The sequence below is a fragment of the Salmo salar genome, chromosome ssa19 (assembly GCF_905237065.1).
Source record: "Salmo salar chromosome ssa19, Ssal_v3.1, whole genome shotgun sequence".
NCBI classification, from domain to species: Eukaryota; Metazoa; Chordata; class Actinopteri; order Salmoniformes; family Salmonidae; genus Salmo; species Salmo salar.
In genome coordinates this window covers 29,577,943-29,602,015 of record NC_059460.1, presented here as the reverse complement: position 1 = coordinate 29,602,015, position 24,073 = coordinate 29,577,943, and the positions used below count along the sequence as shown (strand labels likewise).

General features: G+C 42.8%; 1 protein-coding gene across 3 annotated transcripts in view; it reads right to left on the bottom strand.

Moving 5' to 3' along the window:
* The window catches only part of LOC106578684 (POU domain, class 6, transcription factor 2), a 146,668-nt gene that overhangs the window by 63,786 nt on the left and 58,809 nt on the right, over nt 1-24,073 (bottom strand). For all 3 annotated transcript variants that reach the window (XM_014157779.2, XM_014157782.2, XM_014157781.2), the window contains exon 6: nt 3,881-4,215. In XM_014157779.2, coding sequence (XP_014013254.1) covers nt 3,881-4,215 — 335 coding nt within the window. The remainder of the gene's footprint in view (nt 1-3,880; nt 4,216-24,073) is intronic.

The following is a 24,073-nucleotide window of genomic DNA, read 5'->3' as shown; positions in this document are numbered from 1 at the left end:
CATTCTGCTGTGGCAGGTCTTTCAGATCTAATTAAGATCAATTCTGGTGTAACAGACTTGGCGAGCGCCGTCAAATCCCTGAGCTCTGCTGGGCATGGAGAAAACCTGCACCTCTATTCAATCAACTTCCAGCAAATCCAGCCCGGATCCAGCAATCAGGCCATTAACACACTTAAGCAAATTTCATAATCTCCCTCCCCGTCTATTTGTCATCACTGTGGAGGGAGGCTGGGGCCCCCTCTGGGAGCGCCTGGAACTCAGCATGCTGGAGTGGGGTGGGAGACAGGAGGTAGTAATGTAGTAGGGCTGGCTGCTGTGGTGGAGACGCACTGAGGAACGGGAGAGTGAACCTCTCGTTGTGCTCAAAGTTAAACTGTGGAGAGTCCACCAGTAACCTAGGCTGTTAGGCTACTCTACTGAAACAAGAAGGGAGTAACAGAAAACAGCAGCATCGTTTCTCTTCATCCACTCTAATGTTGATATTAGAAGCCAGTGGATGTTAGTTTCTCTACATACAATGACTAGCTCGGACTGTTGATTCTATTCTAAAAGGTTCAATGTGAGCATCATCTCCCAGTGGGGGACAATTAGGAGAGTAATAGTATCCTAATGACTGTTTGTCTATCTGACACTCCCTCCGGTTCTTAAAACAAATGGTTGAATGGCTGAGTGGTCTTGTGTGTGTGAATAATAGGTGAACAATAAAAGGGCTGTGATCTGTACTACTGTGCATCCCAAATGGCACACTATTCCCTATTTAGTGCACTACCTTTGACAAGAGACCTATAATCTAATGTGAGGACTAATTATGGCATGCCTTGGCTGTATAGATTCCCAATACAACACTTTTGTATTTTAGTCCCACATGGCCAAAGCAATAATGCAAAATGCATAATGAAAATGTACTCTAAGGCCAATTATGGTTTAGAATTCTCAGAGGAAAGGTTTAATGTAGCATGCATGCATGCACACACACACACACACACGCACCACCACACACACCCCCACACGCCCACACACACTCAGGGGGTTACAGATGGGGACTCTCCCCGGATGGAGGCCTCTATGGATTAACCAAATTGATGCTCAGTGACTCTTAACTGAAAATGTAATCATTGACCTGGGTGTTGAGGGTGGAGGGTGCAGATGGATGGAGGGGCCCAAATCATATTGCAGACTTGAGTGTGTCGAGACCTGGGCAGGACTGCTTTCAGCAGAGACGGGCTGTGTCCCAAATGGCACCCTATTCCCTGTGTAGTGCACCCCGGTCAAAAGTAGTGCACTACGTAGGGAATAGAGTGCCATTTGGGACGCACCCAAGAACTGTCCATGGAGGGACCCTCACCGGGTGACATAGCAACGCCCTCAGTGACAACCCCAGCACTGAGCCAGAGAGAGATGAAACATTTCACACCCAGCCTGCCTACCTCCCTCTCACATCAGCCTTAATACCATTGGACGAGGCAATATCTTAATGATTTCCTCTTCGGCTCCCCTCCAGGGTGGTCTATTTATCTATATATCTGTCTATCCCCAGTCATTATAATCAGGATCTCAGCTTCTTTATCCAATACAAGCCATGCTAAGAACAGGGTGTGATTGTGGAGAAACTGGTGAAAGATGTCATAATAGCACTAATAAATGAGGATTTCTCATTTTAATAAAGCATTAGAATGTATTGTGAGTATGCCAGGCACAGGCAGAGATTGCTCTCTGTAGCTCTGCTTTCAAAGAAGTTCTATAAAAGCCATGCTTTCTAAGACATTCCTCAAACAGGCTAAAATATTCAGAGAAGAAAATGGGGGGCTTTGCTTGACTGTAATGTACTAACATTAGAATACTAATTTACTCTAGAAAAAAACATTATTGTTAGGCTTTGGCCCTTATGCTAGGTGTGTCTGAGTGGACCAGTACTTTGTGTTCATCCCAAATAGCACCTTGTTCCCTATATAGTAGGGTTGGGAGGGATCCAGATTTTCATATCGTCATATCGTCCTTCTCTCATCCCGGGATTTACGGTATTACCGGCTTATTACACAAGGGGGCGGCAATAATATATTTTTTTTAAAGCCAACTGAGCGTCTATTACCAGAATACTAACAGAATTTGTACACTTAATAGTGAATTTCCATGGAGGCTGCTAACTAAATATGCTAACGAGCGCAAACGAAAAAATTAATAATTACAAAGACACGCAGTCCAGCTCAAAGTTATACACATATACTGTAGGTAGCTACATATGCCATTTTTGTTACGTTATTACATTTACAAGCGAATGTGAACGAGAGATATTGTCCAAATGAACAGTACTGGCTTTAGAGCAGCATGTGTACACACTCTAGGGCAACGGGCCTGCCTGCTCTGCTCTGAGGAGCAGATGGGCCGAGAAAGGAGAAGAGAAGAAAACGTAAGGAAATCAAAAGATAGCGGTGGCAGCTGTACAGATAACTCATCCAAAGGGCTTTGACTTCTCCAACACGGGGGTCGCGTTAACACAGAATTCTAAAACGCATATGAAATATCTTGCTGCGTTTTGTAAATGCAGATCTAAAATGCTTCTTATTGGAATTTCTGCTCGGCTTCAGACTAATTTTGTGCTTCAGTTGCATTTCTCCACTCAGATGAGAATTCACTAATGGGTAGTCTATCAGCAGGCAGCACTCTGACTGATGTGGAGCTACTGTTCTCCAGTACTTTTCTAGGTGTAGCCAGCCTACTTTTCTCCAGTAAAATGCAAGATAAACTTTGAGCAAAACATTAGGAAATGTAGCTGGCTACATTCTTTCTATGATAAACAGAAATATGATGGCCATGCATAGTTTTTGCAAAAAAGACCTTGCTTTTTCATTGTAAGCTAATTTAGCCTACAAGTATGGCTGCCTGCCAAATAGCGTTGCACTTCTGTTGTCATCTGATGAAAATGAAGCTACTTTCAGGGTTCATTGCCATGGCTGGACTGTGGCTACAGTATATGGTTGGCATCTAGGTCTGGGAGGCAGGCAGCAGCTAGCCAGCCTTTGGAGGTCATTAAATGCGGGCGTTTGTTTTTCCTGCTGAGTCTCACTAGGCCATGACAGGGCCGGAGAGGGTTGCAAGGGGGGAAACAAATGGCTGTACTCATCCCGGCCTTAAAGAAGAAGGGTGCAGCGCCACAACCCAATAAGGGCCTGACGCTGATGAATGTGGCTGGGGAGAGGGAGGCGACCCTGGCCAGGCTCCACCAGAAATGAAACCACAGGGATATAAAATAGGTTATTATCGTCAGATGGACAGAAGGGGGCTGAGATTGATGGACAGACAAACTGACTGAAAAGGAGGTCGGATGAGGGAAGGGAAGGGCAGCTAAGCTAAAAAGGACTGATAAATGTTGATGAGAGCTGGGATGGATAACATGATCTATCCGAGATGGATCAGCTGAAAAAGTTATGCATGATGGCTCGAGACTCGGGGTTTAGTGTGCATTGAAGAAACCTCTCACTGTAGGATGACCTTGTCAATGAGATGCACATTTTATGTTCCCCACACTGACAGCAGAGCTGCCTGCCAGGAGTCAAACACTGGGTCTTGGTTCACATCAAGTATAGAACAGAGTACCTGGACAAACAACGTCTATTAAGTAGGCATCAGCATTGTGTTATCTCGAGGTTGGCCTCCGTCTCTACACAAATCGCACCCAACAATAGCATATCACCACTAGTAAAACAATTGAAAAACACATCCATTTGCTGAAGTTTTGTATGACGGTGTCAAAGGTGCAGCAGCAATGAGCAGTAAGGTCTACATAAACCACTATTCTTCCAACTTGGATAACAAAGTTCTAGATCATTTTGTGACTAAACCATTGGCGTACGCTAACAGGAGGGGGTAAGAGTGAGCTCACCTGCAGTGGCATGGGTGGGGTGACGGGCGAGGGTAGGCTGCGGGCCGGCGATTGGTTTTGCCGGAGGGGCGAAGACTGTGGCGGTTGGCCAGAGCCAGTCATGGAGGTGGTGGAGGAGGAGGCGGAGCCAGGGGAGGGGACCGAGACAGAGGACTGCTGAAGGCTGGGCGGGGTCATGCGACCCCGCGATGACAGCTGGTTGTGAGCGTGGCTGTGGGAGTGTTGATGTTGATGTTGATGTTGCTGATGGTGGTGCTGTTGTTGCTGATGGTGGTGCTGTTGTATCTGTTGGAGCTGCTGCAGGTGCTGAAGCTGGGAGTTCAGGGATGAGGTAGCTGAAGAAGGAAGAGAAACAGAAGCAGAGTGTCAACCTCCTGATATCATCTCCATTGTTATCATCATCACCGTCTAAAACTAGTCAGAGGCATTCCAAAGCTATTGTAAGACATTCATGTGCAATCATGAAAACCAGCAGTCAGGTTATCATACTGAAAAAGAATGGTCACGCCTCAGACACACGATACATACTAGGTGGAGGTGTGGAACGATGATGTAAATTGGTCAGCTCCACAACAAGGTCCTGTAGTATTTTAACTTCTACAACGGACTTACAGAACCACTTAACTTCAAGTTAGAGGACAAAGCAATATACATTGATTGACATAATTGCTCTCTCTAGAGAGAATCTGTTCAATTTCACGCAATGAATGCCACGATCTTGGGTTTAATTGCGGAAAATCTCCTATGAAGAGCCATTCATCTTGACTGGACATCTTAAGAAATCAATCCATTAACTAATTGGATTCAATAATGGCATGCCATTATCCTCATTTCTAGATTTAAATGTTAATAGATTTCATGCACAGTTTCAGTAAAACACACAGACAGTGTTGTTTCAGAGAGACAGTCACGCATACTCGAGTTTGACAGGGGAACAGGACTCCCGAATCTCGCGGGATTCTGGCAGGAATGGGAGTAAATTTCTAGAGTCAAGATCGAGACAGGATGGGACAGGATCAACAGTCAACTGGAACGGGCAGTACAGGAATAGTTATAAAATGTTTTTATAAAAATATAAATATGTCATGTGTGGAGCATTTCATGAAACAACAACTGTGTAGGATTTATATAGTTTACTTAATAAACATTTGTTTTAAATGTCATTTCCCCTCTGCTCCTTCTGTCGGCTCACTCCAGTTGTTGCCAGTCACTAGGGTTCAGATGCCATCCTACATCAGTAGTCTAAATGATGAAGCGTTCAAGGAATTGCAAATGTCTTGTTGCAGCCAAGGACCCATCACTAACATTAACATTAGAGCCAAGGAAAGAGCGATGTTTTAGCAACATTTTATGGAGTTGTCTTTGACAAGGAAGGCTTGTAAAAAATGCTGCGGTTTAATCAAATAGGCTACCAACCGGAGAGCGGGAGAAGCGGCATACATGTACTCCTAACAACTTTACTGTCAAGCCCAATTGTTAATGTATTTAACTAAACCCGTATCATCTGAGGTGAAGAGCAAAATAGAAATAGATTGATTTATGCAGTACTGCCACTCGGTTTTTATTTTGTATGTTCATGTTGTAAATGTTCATATGGTGGCGCAGCGGTCTGAGGCACTGCATCTCAGTGCTAGAGGTGTCACAACAAACAACCTGGTTTGAATCCAGGCTGTATCACAACCAGCTGTGATTGGGAGTCCCATAGGGCAGCGTGCAATTTACCCACCATCATCTGGGTTTGGCTGGTGTAGGCCATCATTGTAAATAAGAATTTGTTCTTAACTGACTTGCCTAGTGAAATAAAAAAATAACGTGGGCAATGCTCAGCTGTAGGCTACGTATTTGTGCTGTGCCGAGCAGACCGTCCTGCTGTGGTCTCTGTCCTCATCCTCCAGCCTTAATCGATCGTCATTTAGAATATGCTCTTATCCAGAGCGATTTAAGCCTACAGTCATTGCGTTTAACTAAAATAGTAAAGACAACCACATATCACAGTCACATATTACATTACTGAAATTATTTTCAATACTTCCTAAACAAGCACAATAGCCAACATATTTTTGACTGCAAAAACTCGCATGGGATGGGACAGGAGTGATTTTTATCGGGAAGGGACAGGAAAGTTCCGGGGTTGTAAGGGTTGTAGAACTGTTGCGGAATCAGGACAGTACAGGGAAGAAATTGACAGGACAAGATGGGAAAGGAATACATTTTCACTCCCATAATACCTATCGTACATTTACAGTGCATTCAGAAAGTATTCAGACCCCTTCACTCATTCCACATTTTGTTGCGTTACAGCCTTATTCTAAAATGTATTAAATTAAAAACAAATCCTCATCAATCTACACAATACCCCATAATGACAAAGCAAAAACAGGTTTTTAGAATATTTAGCAAATTCATAAAAAATAAAAACAGAAATACCTTATTTACATAAGTATTCAGATCCTTTGCTATGAAATTCCAGAAGGACAACCATCTCTGCAGCACTCCACCAATCAGGCCTTTACAGTATGTTAGAGTGGCCAGACGGAAGCCACACCTCTGTAAAAGGCACATGACAGCCCGCTTGGAGTTTGCCAAAATGCACCTAAAGACTCTCAGACCATGAGAAACAAGATTCTCTGGTCTGATGAAACCAAGATTGAATTATTTGGCCTGAATGCCAAGCGTCACGTCTGGAGGTAACCAGGCACCGTTCATCACCTGGCCAATACCATCCCTTCGGTGAAGCATGGTGGTGGCAGCATCATGCTGTGTGAATGTTTTTAAGTGGCAGGGACTGGGAGACTATTCAGGATCGAGGGGAAATGAATGGAGCAAAGTACAGAGAGATCCTTGATGAAAACCTGCTCCAGAGTGCTCAGGACCTCAGACTGGGGTGAAGGTTCCCCTTCCAACAGCACAACGACCCTAGCACACAGTCAAGACAACGCAGGAGTGGCTTCGAGACAAGTCTCTGAATGTCCTTGAGTGGCCCAGCCAGAGCCTGGACTTGAACTCGATCTAATGTGGAAAAAGTCAAGGGGTCTGAATACTTTCCTAGTGCACTGTATTCAGCGCTTCTATAGTACAGTATGTGATGGCACAAATTTGTAACCATTGACTCTGAAATTCCTTGGTTCTTATTTTTTAACAAAGCCCTAAGTGACTGTATAAGTGACTGTATAAGTGACCTAAGGCATACAGCATTTTATTCTTATCAGTCAGTAATTAGAATGAAAAGAGTGCAAAAACCACACGAATTCTAATAGCAAAACCAAATATAAAGACATGCATACCAGTTGATTTGACCGATACATCACATTTCTAACTGACCCACTCGTTCTCCAGTAAAAGGAAGGAGAAGACTACGCTCTGAGACGTAGAACATTTGGCCGTTCATTTGACTGTGAATCTACTTGACTTTGTTCCTTGGGAAGAGGTACTGGCGGTGTGGTGCACGACCGGCACCATACAAAGATCCGATTGATATTCAGAGGGCTCTTGCCACTCACTGTAGGTCTACCTGCAGCCTAAGACCTTGTTTTTGCCAGTTCTGGGACTACGTGTGAGTGTACTAACAGTATATTGCCAAAGTACTATTATCTACTTTCTATATGTTATGAATGCTATTTTAAGCCGTATAACATCAATGTAACCTATAGTGACAAGGCTACTGCAATAGTTGTTTTTCAGCCTTAAAAAACAACGAGAGGTCTCGAGAAATTGAGAGAATAACAACAGATCAATGGCACAAAAAATGGTGTTGATTGGCGTATTGATAATGCAACAGAGCATTCGTGAATAGAGGGGTAGACAAACTTGTATACGTACTGAATCATTGCACTTCACTAATTAAACCATGGGCTGTTTCATAGTGAGATGAATAAATAAAACCTCAGGGCAGACATTTCTTTGATTAGTCTGGTCGCTCTTGGTTCTGGACAGGCACATGCGAAAATTTGATCAAGACCTCCCCCTTTTCCTCAGTTCTAAGTAGCAGAAGAAGAATGCCAGCGAAGGAAGCTAGTGAGTACGTCCCAAATGCCACCCTATTCCTTATAAACTGCACTACTTTTTTACTAGAGCCCTATCGGACCCTGCTCAAAAGTATTGCACTTTAAAGGGAATAGGTTGCCATTTAGGACGTGGCCAGTGTCTCTGGGCCAGTAAACAGCAGCAACACTTTTACATTTCTTCTACCTCCTGACACATTGACACCTCTCCCAAACCCCACCATGAATTATATATCATCTTGGGCTCGCGAAAGCCAAGAGTCCAATTCTCACTTGAAATGTTGGGGCAAGTTGTCTCGCAAAGTATGACAGGACTGGGCGCCTCTCTCTGTCTTCCCTTACAAGTGAACCACAAGAAAATGTGGAGTGCGCCAGTTAAAAGATGGAAAATGGGACGAATGAAAGAAAGACAGAACGAACAAACGAAAAGGAGAGCGAGAGAGAGATAAATAGAAAATGTCTGTAAAAAAAATAAAAATTGAAACCTAGGGAAGATCAAAGAGGATTCTGAGAATTTCCTCCAAGCGCTGACCTGAGGCAGAGGAGGAAAGAGTGGCACGACAAAAGAATATGAAGAAGAAGGAAAACAAATACTGAGGGAATATGGAAGAAGCCCCATGTGGCCTTATTATAAGGGCTGCACCACAGGTAACTATATTCTTTAACAGCTGTGGTTTATAAATTCTGTCATCTTGTTAAGACTTTCAAGCCCACTGACCCTTCTCCCCCTTGTAACTGGGCACCCGGCTTTAGGAAGCACATTCTTCTAACCGCGGCTGTCTGATGGCTTTGGCTGAGCACATGATCCAGCAGCCCTGTCTCCACTAATTGTTTGTGCTCTCCCTCCTTCCTCCTCAAGCAGACAGTGGATGGATGGAGGATGAGAAAGGGAGGCTCGGTGAAGTTGGAGACAGGCCAAAAGGCTACTGGGATCCTATGGAGCTCATTATATGCTCTACACTTCCCTGGCTGCGTGCTTACCAATCCTGGTACTATGTTCAAGTGGTCCTCTCACTTATATAGGCACCATGCTTAGTGGTAAAAGAGCGAGGGTCCCAATCTGACTGTTGAACCAGCAATCCTCTGTTAATGAGGATAATAAGGATGATAATAAGGAATAAGTCACAGAAAAAGGACTCAAAAGACATGAATCAACTTAAAACATTAGATGTGCATTTCAGTAACACTTCTGGACCATAAGAGGTCCCAGTAGGTGGGAGATGAAATCCCTCAAACAAGATACAATGATTCTAGTCTAGGTTACAACATTCAGTGCAAAACTGTACAGTACAATATGTGTTCAAACGTTCGGAGGCATAAAACATCAAAAGGTCAAAAAACAAATGTACCTAAAACAATACAATGCTCTATCTATCCTGTAAGCCTTCCAGTACACAGTGAGATGAGACATTTCTTTCTGACCGCTATCTATCTTCACCCCTCTCTCTGCCCAGCGTCATTAGCATGTTGTAGTAAATCAAATCAAATCGTATTTGTCACATGCGCCGAATACAACGGGTGTATACCTTACAGTGAAATGCTTACTTACAAGCCCAACAATGCAGTTTTAAGAAAAATACTTTTTTGTATTTTTTTTTATGGAATAAAATAAGAAATAAAAGTAGCAAATAATTAAAGAGCAGCAGTAAAATAACAATAGCGAGGCTATATACAGGGGTACCGGTACAGTCAATGTGGGGGGGGCACTGGTTAGTTGAGGTAATTGAGGTAATATGTACATGTAGGTAGAGTTATTAAAGTGACTATGCATAGATAATAACAGAGAGTAGCAGCATAAAGGGGGGGTAGTGCAAATAGTCTGGGTAGCAATTTGATTAGATGTTCAGGAGTCTTATGGCTTGGGGGTAGAAGCTGTTTAGAAGCCTCCTGGACCTAGACTTGGTGCTCCGGTACCGCTTGCAGTTATCTAGCAGAGAGAACAGTCTATGACTAGAGTGGCTGGAGTCTGACAATTTTTAGGGCCTTCCTCTGACACCGCCTGGTATAGAGGTCCTGGATGGCAGGAAACTTGGCCCCTGTGATGTACTGGGCTGTACGCACTACCCTCTGAACACATAGTCAGGGGTCTGAAGAGGTGCCTTCATGAAGTAAATAAACATTTCTGTTATGACTCATCCTGTATTTTAGGGGTCTTCTAAACTGTGCTGTGGTTCTTGAACAAGTCAAGGGAGAGGAGAGGAACAACATCCCTATTATTTCTCTGCCTCACCGTTCTCAGTGGGAGCACATAAAGCACCGTCTCAATTGGTTGCTCAATGAGCCACACAGGTAATTACTACACTGGAGAGAGATGGGCCTGTCGGCGAGGCGCTTGGTAATTATGACGGCGGAAAGACATTTTTACCCCTAGGATTAAGAGTAAACTCACTTGGACTGATAAACTGGATGAAAACATTTGTTGCCACTTTTATCACAGTGGTAAATCATTTTAGGAGGATTGCTATCTCCCAAGAAATAGTTCATGTTATTGGTATTTGCAATATGGCGGCTCAAGCATAATAATTCAGCATAATGACGTGCTTCCCTTCACCTTTTTTTTATAGGGTAGGGAAGGATTTAAAATTTCAGCATCAAAATAGATTCCTGCTCCTTCACCATGGTTGGAATAATCACAGGGAAATAAAACCGGGATCAAAGAACCAACTGTGTAAAAATATTATCCGCAGTCAGTTGTTTCAATACCGCTTTGGAGGTGTTTAGACACTACAAAAATGGAAGCAGTTGAGACTGAGTTGAGTGGGCCATGGGGTTTTACAAAGTAAAACGCTCTGCTTGTAGGGATCCACAGATCCCTTTGTGATGCAATAAAATCTCAAGCTGTGTTGTGGAATTCTAACCCCAGGGGAAGGATTTTAAAGTATTGAGTCCTCTCCATGGAGATATTAGAATACAAAAAGTTGAGACTGTAATGTTAGGAAAGCGGACAACTTTAGTTTAGATTCACTGTAGATATTTAATGGCTATAGTTGATTTCAATCATTATTTCTCATTTTGTCCCTACTCTTTTTAACCCTGTATCTGTCCATGTGAAATGTCAATATCATACATCAATTACTACAGTACTATAGTCAATAAAGATGTAACACCAGGCATGGCTGCTTAGCCCACTCAAGTAGGAAACTCCCTATGAACATAGCAGGCTTCTCTTGCTCTTCAAAGTCCGTCCAGAAGGGAGGTTCAGACAGAGGTGGAGGTGTCACTGAACACAACAGACATGATTGGCCCTCTAGCTCTGCCTTTTGTCCTTCAGTGGTATATACTACAGTAGAGTCTGGAGCCCCGGTCAAGCCTGTTAGCCCTGGCAGGCCAGGGTTATACAGCCTGTCCATGGTCCCATCATGTGTTGTCAGACCGAGGAGGAGCCCGCGAGTAAAAGCCTCATGCAAAATGTATGTTCATGCGGCTGTTTCAGTGGGTGGTAAAATCAATATTGTGGACCTGATGCACAGAGATGACTGAGTGCTCTCTGACTGACAGTAAAAGCTGGGAGAGATTGAGGGGCTACATTTACTGCTCCCAAAACGGAGAGTAGTCGAGCTCCTCTAATAGTCTGCTCAACTTAAATTAGAATTTCATTGGGGATTATTTTGGTAACAGTTGGGATTGTGGGGGTTTAAAGAAATGATGCCATTAGAAAACAAGAGAGGAGGGAGGGAGAAATGAGAGCACACGGTTTGTCCTTTAAAAAACACCTTTCATTCTCAGCTTCCAGGCAGCTACATTATGGGGTTATTAAGCGTTGCCTCGCTCGCCTGCTCACTCACCCACTCCCCCAGATATCAAATTATTCTGAAAGAATGAAAAGACAATGTAGGGATGAGTAGGACATCATAGCCCCTTTGTTGTACACTGCCTCGCTTACATATGTGTTTGAAAGTGCGCCATAGACCCATAGTGAATTTGGAGAGAGAAATGCGAGAATAGAAGGAGAGAAAGAATTCAGTGGGATGAAATAACCCCAAACAATGGGATTTGCTCTCCATTCTTCTGCCTACATCTTCTGTCTTTAATTATTCCCTTTGGTTGTCTGTGGGAGCGTGTAAGCACTTTTGCACAGCACAACATGCCCACCAGCACAACATTGTCAGCCCCAGTGATGTGGAGACTTCTGAGTAACACAGAGCCTCTTGTGATTAGTAATGCTCTTTAATACAACACAACACAGCAGCAAATATGATTGGGGGGAAAAACTGACTTCAAAATTCATAGACAAAGATAGTGTCAGAAATGTATGAGAGATGTATAATGTCAATCACGAGCACCACTAATTGTGAGTTTCATACCACATAAACCGAAATGATGGCAAAATGCAAACATCAAAAATGTATATTCCATTACACATGCAAACAATCCATATATTATTTATTGCACAGCATTTGATATAACCTCAGCTGCTTCCTACAGGGATTCTTTGTGCCGTTTTAGTAGTTTCCTCCTGAATCGCATATGAGATATTTGCGGTCCAAGAACAATGTATGATGAATGAAGAACCTCGCCACTTATACACCTATCGTGCTCACTGACTAGCAACAGGTTCAGCAAAAGGCCGCAGCAGTAAGTGAAATTCCCCACCAGGACAATATATCATCAGAAGAAATGTATGCGTGCACCTGAAACTTAGAAGTCTTTCCTGGATGCGGACAAGGTGCTTGAAGAGGGAAGAGGAAGGGGTAGTGGAGAGGGCAAAGGGGTAGTGGAGAGGGCAGAGGAGAAGAGGGGGTTGGGATGAGGAGCAGGGTGAGGGGAAGAGGGGGTTGGAGAGAGGAGCAGGCAGAGGAGAAGAGGGGGTTGGGAGGAGGACCAGGCAGAGGGGAAGAGGGGGTTTGGAGGAGGATTAGGCAGAGGGGAAAAGGGGGTTTGGAGGAGGAGCAGGCAGAGGAGAAGAGGGGGTTGGGATGAGGAGCAGGCAGAGGGGAAGAGGGGGTTGGAGAGAGGAGCAGGCAGAGTAGAAGAGGGGGTTGGGAGGAGGAGCAGACAGAGGGGAAGAGGGGGTTGGGAGGAGGAGCAGGCAGAGGGAAAGAGGGGGTTGGAGAGAGGAGCAGGCAGAGTAGAAGAGGGGGTTGGGAGGAGGAGCAGGCAGAGGGGAAGAGGGGGTTGGAGAGAGGAGCAGGCAGAGTAGAAGAGGGGGTTGGGAGGAGGAGCAGGCAGAGGGGAAGAGGGGGTTGGAGAGAGGAGCAGGCAGAGTAGAAGAGGGGGTTGGGAGGAGGAGCAGGCAGAGGGGAAGAGGGGGTTGGGAGGAGGATTAGGCAGAAGGGGAAAGCAGCAGATTTGTTGAATCAGTTCTAATTTCATATGATCTGTGTCTTTTAACCATTTCCCTGCAGCTGGAAAATGAGAGTACCAGGGCTAATTTCACAGAGCTCATTGAACAAACCTCCACGGTCAGGGCAAAAGGTGCTAGCCTACTTTGTCACTGTGAATTACAGTTACGTAATTCAGTAACCATAAGCTAGGAAGAGAGAAAGAGGGAGGAGAGTACAAGAAGAGAGGGGTGGGCGATGTGTTTGAACGAAGTCAGAAACCGTTGCTTTTCTCTCTACGCTGAGATCTAGTTAGTGATGCTCTCTTATGATCAGTGAGTAATGGATCTCCATCTGTGATGTGTCTGCGGTGAGCCCAGAGATGGCCCCCCAGGGACCCCAACACCACTCCCCAGAAATCATCTGACACTGATCTAAGCCCCCCTGTCCCTGTCTCAGGCCTGAGACACCAAGCCTATTAATTAAGGCAATTAGGCCCCGGCCAGCAATTAGTAACCACAGATAGCTTTTAGCAGCCTAGCGGACCAGGCTCCTCCTAATGGCCATGGGGTTTGTTTCAACACTATATGCTGACAAATATCACCACAAGCTCTCTGCTTTCACAGACATGGAATTGGAGAGCCATGTTTAATAGTGACCTTAGTGTGATATGGCTGGGCTGGCTGGTGTTGTGACCCCCTGAGCCCTTATTGGAGTAGCACTTTGTTCTATTGAGATGTTTCTATTACTTTTGAAATGCCTGTGTTTAGTGTATGCCTGTCTGACCTTTGTAGGGAAAGGACATGTTAAGTGCACAGACTATTGATAAAAATGTGTAAATGTGGGTTGAGTGTAAGCATTATTGATTAGTAGATAAGTCTTTATTGATTTCATGTTATTATTAAAGAGACGTTCCATAACTTTGGCGACTATGTAAGTATTTTTTAAACCTCCCTCTTCTGGGCTTGATGTGTTGTTCCTAAATGCAAAATCTATGAGTAGAATTACTACCTTACCTCAATTAGCCAGGAAATCCATAGTTTGAAAGCGACTGTTTTCTGGAAGCTGTGTAGCGCCAATTTGAGCACTGCAAGCTTGGCCCACGTGGGCCAGCCCCCTAGGAATTAGAGCTCCAGCCGATGAGTTTTAGCCCCTCGCCATTTCAGTGACAGCTAGCAAGGTGCACATTGACAAGTTTCACAGTGAAAGAATAAGGCTGGCCCAGGCCTGCCCAGCATTTTACAATGAGGTTGCAGGGCGGGCCCAATGGCTCAGTGGCATAGCAGAGAGAGAGAGTGAGCAATGACATACTGCATCTGCACATAATGACATAGTACGACATTTTCGGGGACCCGTTTTGGCCCTTGAGCGCTACTTTCAGAGCTACTGGCTAAAAAGTACGCAAATGTTCCGGAAAGTCTCTTTAAGTAGATGGTAGATTTTTACTGAAAAGATGTATTGATAATTATGTTTTTGTATTGAACAAATATTGTATTCCAATAATAGCTACTCGTCCATTATGAAATAAATATATATTCCTTTGGAAAGTATTCAGCGCTGTTTCTGAAGACCACAAACTTCAACTGAATATTAACAATGTCAGTAACTCGATTTTTAAGTATCCCTAGAGGAAAATTCAGTTTGAATAGCTTGGTAGAAATAAAAGCATCAGAAGCCATTCAGCAAGTACTTTTTACTCCACATTTCTAAATCTCTAACCAATGAAGATGAATGTTCAAACAACCCAGTGCTAAAATACTACAGCCTCTCTGTATAGCCTTTGCTTCAGTAAAGGTGTGTGTTTGTAATGGTGTTCTGAGTAGAACTGCCTGATAAAAAATGGTCTGAATTCATACATTCAAAAACAGAGGACAGATCATGCAATAAGTCACATTACTGGAAAATGGAAAATAAAGGATACAACTGCGCTCCCTTACACAATTCTACATTGGAGGCAATCTGAGATAACGCCATTTTCATTCCAGTTCGGTCCCATAAAATTACCATTAACATTACAAGCCATGCAGAACACAGATAAATGTAAAATGTCACACAATTCTGCCAAGGCGGGATTTCCAGTTCCACAAAATTACCATCTCTGTCTGCTGTCTCCCACTGCACCTTGTCTAATATTTCATTTTCAACATTTCGTAAGTTAATTTTCCTCTCACTGACCATTTAAATCACAAATACATTTTCATTTAAAATGCTTGACTACAGATTGTTTCTGAAAGCTTAGGTATCGTGCCTTGGCAATCTCTGGCAGACCTTTAATTAGTGAGGGCAAATATTATAGAAAATATTTTGGAAACCTTCTGGAGGTAAAATAACAAGTAAGGGATAATTCTGCATTATGCTTACAACCGTCTTCTCGACTGTCTAGGCACTGAGGCAATTTGCTGGAAACATTGGATGTATGGAAATGTCAAATGTTTGAATTTGTATTTATTATTTTTACTATAATAATAATAATAATATTACCTTAAGGTTTAAAATACAAATTCAGTATCGAACAAGTAAAAAACTTTCCTTTAACACCATCCCATTTTTCATTCCATATTTGACTGAGCATGGGACGACAGTGAGTCAGGCTGGTAATGTAATGTATTGTTATAGTCCAGTAGTTGATCGAATGACAGCTGGCTGGGGTAAAGGGAATGTGTTCCAACTTTGTCATTTCATTTTTAATGCCGGTTGGCAAAGCTCAAGTCATTTCAGGCCTCCGTGCACCACTTCTCTGTCAGAAGAGAGCACTGTATTCTCCCACATATACCTTTATTGTCAGCCCAAATTACTGGACGACAAACACGGTTACTATATCGTACAAAGCATGTGCAGAAATAAACATCACGCCCTACACAGTACAAGTATCTCTCTCTCTCTCTCTCTCTCTCTCTCTCTCTCTCTCTCTCTCTCTCTCTCTCTCTCTTCAATTTAGGGGGCTTTATTGGCATGGGAAACATATGTTTACATTGCCAAAGCAAGGGACATAGATAATAAACAAAAGTGAAATATAAAATGAATAGTAAACATTAGTTCCAAAATATATACACTACCGTTCGAAAGTTTGGGGTCACTTGGAAATGTTCTTGTTTTTGAAAGAAAAGCAATTTTTTTGGTCCATTAAAATAACATAACATTTATCAGAAATACAGCGTAGACATTGTTAATGTTGTAAATGTGTATTGTAGCTGGAAACGGCAGATTTTTAATGTAATATCTACATAGGCGTACAGTGGCCCATTATCAGCAACCATCACTCCTGTGTTCCAATGGCACGTTGTGCGAGCTAATCCAAGTTTATCATTTTAAAAGACTAATTGATCATTAGAAAACCCTTTTTTCAATTATGTTAGCACAGCTGAAAACTGTCGTGCTGATTAAAGAAGCCTTCTTTAGACTGGTTGAGTATCTGGAGCATCAGCATTTGTGGGTTCGTTTACAGGCTCAAAATGACTAGAAACAAAGAACTTTCTTCTGAAACTCGTCAGTCTATTCTTGTTCTGAGAAATGAAGGCTATTCCATGCGAGAAATTGACAAGAAACTGAAGATCTCATACAACGCTGTGTACTACTCCCTTCACAGGACAGCGCAAACTGGCTCTAACCCGAATAGAAAGAGGAGTGGAAGGCCCCGGTGCACAACTGAGCAAGAGGACAAGTACATTAGAGTGTCTAGTTTGAGAAACAGACGCCTCACAAGTCCTCAACTGGCAGCTTCATTAAATAGTACCCACAAAACGCCAGTCTCAACGTCAAGAGTGAAGAGGCTAGGATGCTGGCCTTCTAGGCAGAGTTGCAAAGAAAAAGCCATATTTCAGACTGGCCAATAAAAATAAAAGATTAAGATGGGCAAAAGAACACAGACACTGGACAGAGGAACTCTGCCTATATTTCCGATCAATTTGATGTTGTTTGAATGGACAAAATGTTGCTTTTCTTTCAAAAACAAGGACAATTCTAAGTGACCCCAAACTTTTGAACAGTAGTGTATTTATTTTTGATTTATTTAGGCAAGGAATTTCTTTATTTATTATTTACAATGATGGCCTACCCCAGCCAAACTGGGCCAATTGGGACTCCCAATCACAACCAGATGTGATTCAGCCTGGACTTGAACCAGGGACTGTAGTGTCACCTCTTTCTCTGATATGCAGTGCTTAGACCGCTGCACCACTCGGGAGCCCTGAAGAATAAAGACATTTCAAATGTAATATTATGTCTATATACAGTGTTGTAATGATGTGCAAATAGTTAAAGTACAAAAGGAAAAATAAATAAACATAAATATAGGTTGTATTCAAAATGATGTTTGTTCTTCAATGGTTACCCTTTTCTTGTGGCAACAAGTCACAAATCATGCTGCTGTGGTATTTCACCACAAAAATAGGATTTGTTTTCTAATTCTTTGTGGGTCTGTGTAATCTGAGGGAAATATGTGTCTCTAATATGGTCATACAACTGGCAGGAGGTTTGGAAGTGCAGCTCAGTTTCCAACTCATTTTGTGGGCAGTGTGCACATACACTAGCATGTCTTCTCTTGATAGCCAGGTCTGCCTTTGTCGGCCTTTCTCAATAGCAAGGCTATGCTCACTGAGTCTGTACATAGTCAAAGATTTCCTTAATTTTGTGTCAGTCACAGTGGTCAGATATTCTGCCACTGTGTACTCTCTGTTTAGGGCCAAATAGAATTCTAGTTTGCTAGGTTTTTTGTAAATTCTTCCCAATGTGTCAAGTAATTATCTTTTTGTTTTCTCATGATTTGGTTGGGTCTAATTGTGTTACTGTCCTGGAGCTCTGTGGGGTCTGTTGGTGTTTGTGAACAGAGCCCAGAACCAGCTTGCTTAGTGGGCTCTTCTCCAGGTTCACATCTCTTTAGGTGATGGCTTTGTTATAGAAGGTTTGGGAATTGCTTCCTTTAAGGTGGTTGTAGAATTTAACGGCTCATTTCTGGATTTTGATCATTAGCGGGTATCGACCTAATTCAGCTCTGCATGCATTATTTGGTGTTTTACATTGTACACAAAATATATTGTTGTAGATTTCTCCATGCAGAGTGTCAGTTTGGTGTTTGTCCCATTTTGTGAATTCTTGGTTGGTGAGCGGACCCCATACCTCACAACCATAAAGGGCAATGGGATCTATAACTGATTCAAGGATTTTTTGCCAGATCCTAATTGGTATGTCGAATTTTATGTTCCTTTTGATGGCATAGAAGGCCCTTCTTGCCTTGTCTCTTAGATCGTTCACAGCTTTGTGGAAGTTACCTGTGGTGCCGAGGTATGTTTAGTTTTTGTGTGCTCTAGGGCAACAGTGTTGATAGAATAATTTATATGTTTAAGATAATGACTAAAGTATTCCACCCTGAAACCATATAATTGTATGAAATGTGTTAAGAGTCATAATTCAATAATGTGTGTGACTAAGCCATTGTGTTACTATTTCGCAATATGAACTGGGTATAGTTGTGACATTCAATGACAACTGAACTGTTGACTTGTGATAATGGTGAAACTAATAACTGGAAAGAGGCCTCCCCACCCTAGGGAGGAGAAAAACTGTTAGAAATGGCTAGGCTTGCAGAAAATGATGAAACATGTTGCAGAAAGGTGATAAACAATGTATGTGAACTTTGGAAAAATACAGCCCACCTAAAGAGAGGTGGAGTTTCTACTGATGTGAGTTAATTTGTGTGTGTGTGCTATAAAAAGATTGTGAAGTCAGAGTGTTCTCTGAATAAAGGACTGATCTATTGCAGAATCTGAGACTTTGTCTAATTCTTTATTAACCGGAGATTTACGACCTCTGGGAAATAGACAAAGCTTGAGTGATAGTTGAGTTCAACCATTGAGATAGCAAAATTCTCGTGACAACTTCGTCCTTTGAGCCGGATCTAAATACCTGTTTCTGTCGTCCCATGGGAGCGCCGAAAACTGTGCACGGGCGGATCAGAGATCCGTAAGATAAAGACCTGACCTCTGAAATTGAGGGTCCATTTCAGGCCGGTGGCGAACTGGTACACGACAGAAACGGTGACGAGATCCAACCTACATTGAATTCTCAGCTGTAAGAATAAGGTCAGTAGTCTTTATTCATGGATTTTGGGGGTAGGATCTAAACTTGCATTAGACGTATATATTGTTAAAAAATCTGATGTAGGTAAGGTGGTAACCACTAAAATCAGGCTGAGGATTCATATTCAGTATACCGTTTTTAGAAGTTTATATAGAGAAAGTTCAAAAGTAACAAAGTATCTAGATAAATATAAAACGGGAGGGTGGGGGCTGAGTATTGAACGAAAGATGGGTCCGTGATGACTCGTGGTAGTTGAGGCCATTACCAAAAAAAACTACCCCGTATTGAAATAGTCTGGGACTATTAGAGGTATATGGGAAGTAGTCTGGGACTTGTAAAAATATATGGGAAGTAGTCTGGGACTATTAGAGGTATATGGGAAGTAGTCTGGGACTATTCAAAATATATGGGAAGTAGTCTGGGACTATTCAAAATATATGGGAAGTAGTCTGGGACTATTAAAAGTATATGAGAATAAGAGCACACACATAGATTGTAAGATTAAGTATAATAACAGTAAGAGCACACACATAGATTGTGAGATTTAAGTATAATAACAGTAAAAGCACACACATAGATTGTGAGAATACACATAATAACAAGGAAAGTAATTGAATAACAGGAGTGGTAAATCCTCAAAGGTAGTCCCGGGATTACCCGTGGATGAAAGGTATATGGAGTCTAAGGATATATATTATGGACCTAAGTGGCGAAAGAATTATGAGTTTGAAGGACGTCAAGATGTAGACAAATTGAAATCTATGATTAAATAGAAGTGCATGTAAACTGTACCTAAGCGGAGGAAGAAGTATGGTTTTGAAGGGCGCCTAGATGTAGATAAACTAGAAACTATGATAAAGCATTTACATAAGACGTGTGTAGATAATCAAGGGAAACAGCAGGTCGAGGGTTAGATACCGCCAGGGTGTGGCTGTCTGATGCCCGGAAAAGAAGGCAAGAAGGCAAGAGTAAAGAAAGAAGAAGAAAGTGATAAAAGATAGAGAGAGCAAGATAGAGACAGAGAGAGCAAGATAGAGAGAGAGACAGAGACAACGAGAGCAGAGAGAAAGTTTAGAGCTAGACACAGGGATACCGGAGATGTTATGGTTAAAAGGAGTGACAGATGTGGGATTTATTAAAGGAGTTTTATCTGTAACTGTTACTCTTAAATTATTTTATTGACCTTATTGAAGGCAGTATTTATTGAAACCAGAAGTAATAGCAAGGACTATACCTATGTTTAATTAAATCATGGATAATGATGTTATTATTGGAGGAGAAGATGTTTTTTGAAACTTGTCGATGTTTTTAATCCGAAAGGCTCCACCCTTTGTGGGATAGAAAATAGTGCTGGACTTATAAGGAGTAAATAGAAGTATTATTTTAAGAGTTTCTTGCATCCCTGAATCTAGTACTCTCCTAAATTTGGTAAAATTAGATAGTAGATATTTCTCTGTGATTGATTTGGTAAATGAGTTTTTCTTAAATTTTATAGGCTACAGGCAGGAGGGGGTTGGCGGTTTTTGGGAATATGGGGGACCCTAAGCTGCATCATAGTACTAATAATCTTCCTAATACATCCAGATCCACCGCCAGTCGGCATAAATCGTACCGAATCTCTACCATTGTTGAGAAGCAAAAGACAAACTACTCAATATGAGGACAGCCAAGGAAGAGTGACATATAAAATAGGGGTTAGAGAAGGACAAAACGTGAGATTTAAGATAAGGGTACTAAATTTGACTAACGGGTGGGGTTACTGTTATAAGGAGATAACTGACGACAACACCCCCTTATACCTGTGTCAACCAACTATGTCCACGTGTTCCTGGTCCCAGGTGTTTAAACACACATGGGGCAGGGAATATGAGACTAATATCTGGAAATGGAGCACACGGTGGGGTGTTAAACGGAATAAGGACATTCCTTCATGTATGTTCGGAATAGTAGTAACTATACAAAATGTAACTAGGAGAGATATACAAATGAAGTATCTGGCATGCGCTGATGAGTATGGCAAGGATACCTGCCTCCCATTTCAATTGACGGACACCATAGTGAAATACCCCGTAGTAAATCCATTATTAGGACCAAGTCGAGTTGATCATTCAGGTGGACATTCATTTGATTCTACTAGTCTACCCGATGTGAAGGATTTCCTTCTCCAAGAAAGGAACCAAGGGGAGGTAGAAGGAATACCAGATGAAAATCTCTGGTTGAGATGGATGAATTACACGGCCAGGGCCCTGGGCCAAAACAATTGTTATGCATGTTCTAAGGGGCGACCAGCTATGTTAACGGCCCCGATGCCACAGGTAATGTTTTCCTGCGTCTTAGACTTAGGGTCTAACCAAACTGAAGTCAATTGTACGGGGATTGGTCTTGCACGATTGAAAAGCTCCGCCACCCCACCGCCGTTCACGGTGACTCCTGGGGAGTACCGTGTTATAAACATACGAATGGCACCAGAAATTTGGGTGCATTCAATGTCTGTAAAACGACAGTGGATGTAAGTGAATTGAATACCATAGATCAAACAAAACTCTCGAATCTCGTGGTTCCGTGGGCCTGTACTAGTAAAGGTAGACTCAGACAAGCATTGCCAAAAGGGTGGTTCGGCACTTGTGCCCCGGTGTTATTGGTTCAAGCAGTGAGGATTAGTCATCAACGGCCAGTTGTGAGTAAAATGTACAGAAATAAGAGAAGTCAAGTCCTAGATGAGGTTAGCCCCATATGGATGGATTCCATAGGGATCCCTAGAGGAGTACCCGATGAATACAAGGCATTGAATCAAATAGGGGAATGGTTCACTACTACTTTCTTTTGGTGGGTTACGATAAATAAGAATGTGGATTGGATAAACTATATCTATTATAACCAACAAAGATTTGTTAATCAGACTAGGGATGCAGTAAGGGGACTCTCGACTCATCTATCCGCCACCTCCCTCATGACTTGGCAGAATAGGTTGGCTCTCGATATGTTATTGGTAGAAAAGGGCGGGGTATGTAGAATGATAGGGGTTCATTGTTGTCGTTTATTCCTAATAACACATCACCAGATGGGACAGTTACAAGAGCTCTAGCAGGGTTAACGGCTCTAAGTGAAGAATGGGCTGAGAACTCAGGGGTTAATACATCTGTGACAGGGTGATTTTATGAAATGTTTGGCAAATGGAAAACCATAGTAGCTACCATCTTGGGGGCTGCTATTGTTTGTATGGGTATGCTCGTATTATGTGGTTGTTGTTTTATTCCTTGTGTCCGAGGGTTGGTGAGCAAGGCGTTGGAGAATGCTGTGACCCAGCAGATGGTGAGGTATAGGCCCATACCTGACTCAGACCAGTGGGATGATCGCTACATGCATCCTGGAATGGTGAATGATGCTGACCAATTCAACCCTGATGACCCACAATTAGATAAAACTTTTCTTAGTTCACCCTCATAGATATTATCCTAACCAACTTGCCCTCTAAATACACCTCTGCTGTTTTCAACCAAGATCTCAGCGATCACTGCCTCATTGCCTGCATCCGTAATGGGTCAGCGGTCAAACGACCTCCACTCATCACTGTCAAACGCTCCCTGAAACATTTCAGTGAGCAAGCCTTTATAATCGACCTGGCCCGGGTATCCTGGAAGGATATTGACCTCATCCCATCAGTAGAGGATGCCTGGTTATTTTTTTTAAATGCCTTCCTCACCATCTTAAATAAGCATGCCCCATTCAAGAAATTTAGAACCAGGAACAGATATAGCCCTTGGTTCTCTCCAGACCTGACAGCCCTTAACCAACACAAAAACATCCTGTGACGTTCTGCATTAGCATCGAACAGCCCTCGTGATATGCAACTTTTCAGGGAAGTTAGAAACCAATATACACAGGCAGTTAGAAAAGCCAAGGCTAGCTTTTTCAAGCACAAATTTGCTTCCTGCAACACAAACTCAAAAAAGTTCTGGGACACTGTAAAGTCCATGGAGAATAAGAACACCTCCTCCCAGCTGCCCACTGCACTGAGGATAGGAAACTCTGTCACCTCTGATAAATCCACTATAATTGAGAATTTCAATAAGCATTTTTCTACGACTGGCCATGCTTTCCACCTGACTACCCCTACTGCGGTCAACAGCACTGCTCCCCCCACAGCTACTTGCCCAAGCCTTCCTCATTTCTCCTTCTCCCAAATCCAGTCAGCTGATGTTCTGAAAGAGCTGCAAAATCTGGACCCCTACAAATCAGCCGGGCTAGACAATCTGGTCCCTTTCTTTCTAAAATTATCTGCCGAAATTGTTGCAACCCCTATTACTAGCCTGTTCAACCTCTCTTTCGTGTCATTCCAAAAGATTGGAAAGCAGCTGCTGTCATCCCCCTCTTCAAAGGAGGGGACACTCTTGACCCAAACTGCTACAGACCTATATCTATCCTACCCTGCCTTTCTAAGGTCTTCGAAAGCCAAGTCAACAAACAGATTACCGACCATTTCGAATCCCACCGCACCTTCTCCTCTACGCAATCTGGTTTCAGAGCTGGTCATGGGTGCACCTCAGCCATGCTCAAGGTCCTAAACGATATCGTAACCGCCATCGATAAGAAACAATACTGTGCTGCCGTATTCATTGACCTGGCCAAGGCTTTTGACTGTCAATCACCACATCCTCATCGGCAGACTCAATAGCCTTGGTTTCTCAAATGATTGCCTCGCCTGGCACACCAACTACTTCTCTGATAGAGTTCAATGTGTCAAATCGGATGGCCTGTTGTCCGTGCCTCTGGTAGTCTCTATGGGGGTGCCACAGGGTTCAATTCTTGGGCCAACTCTTTTCTCTGTATACATCAATGATGTCGCTCTTGCTGCT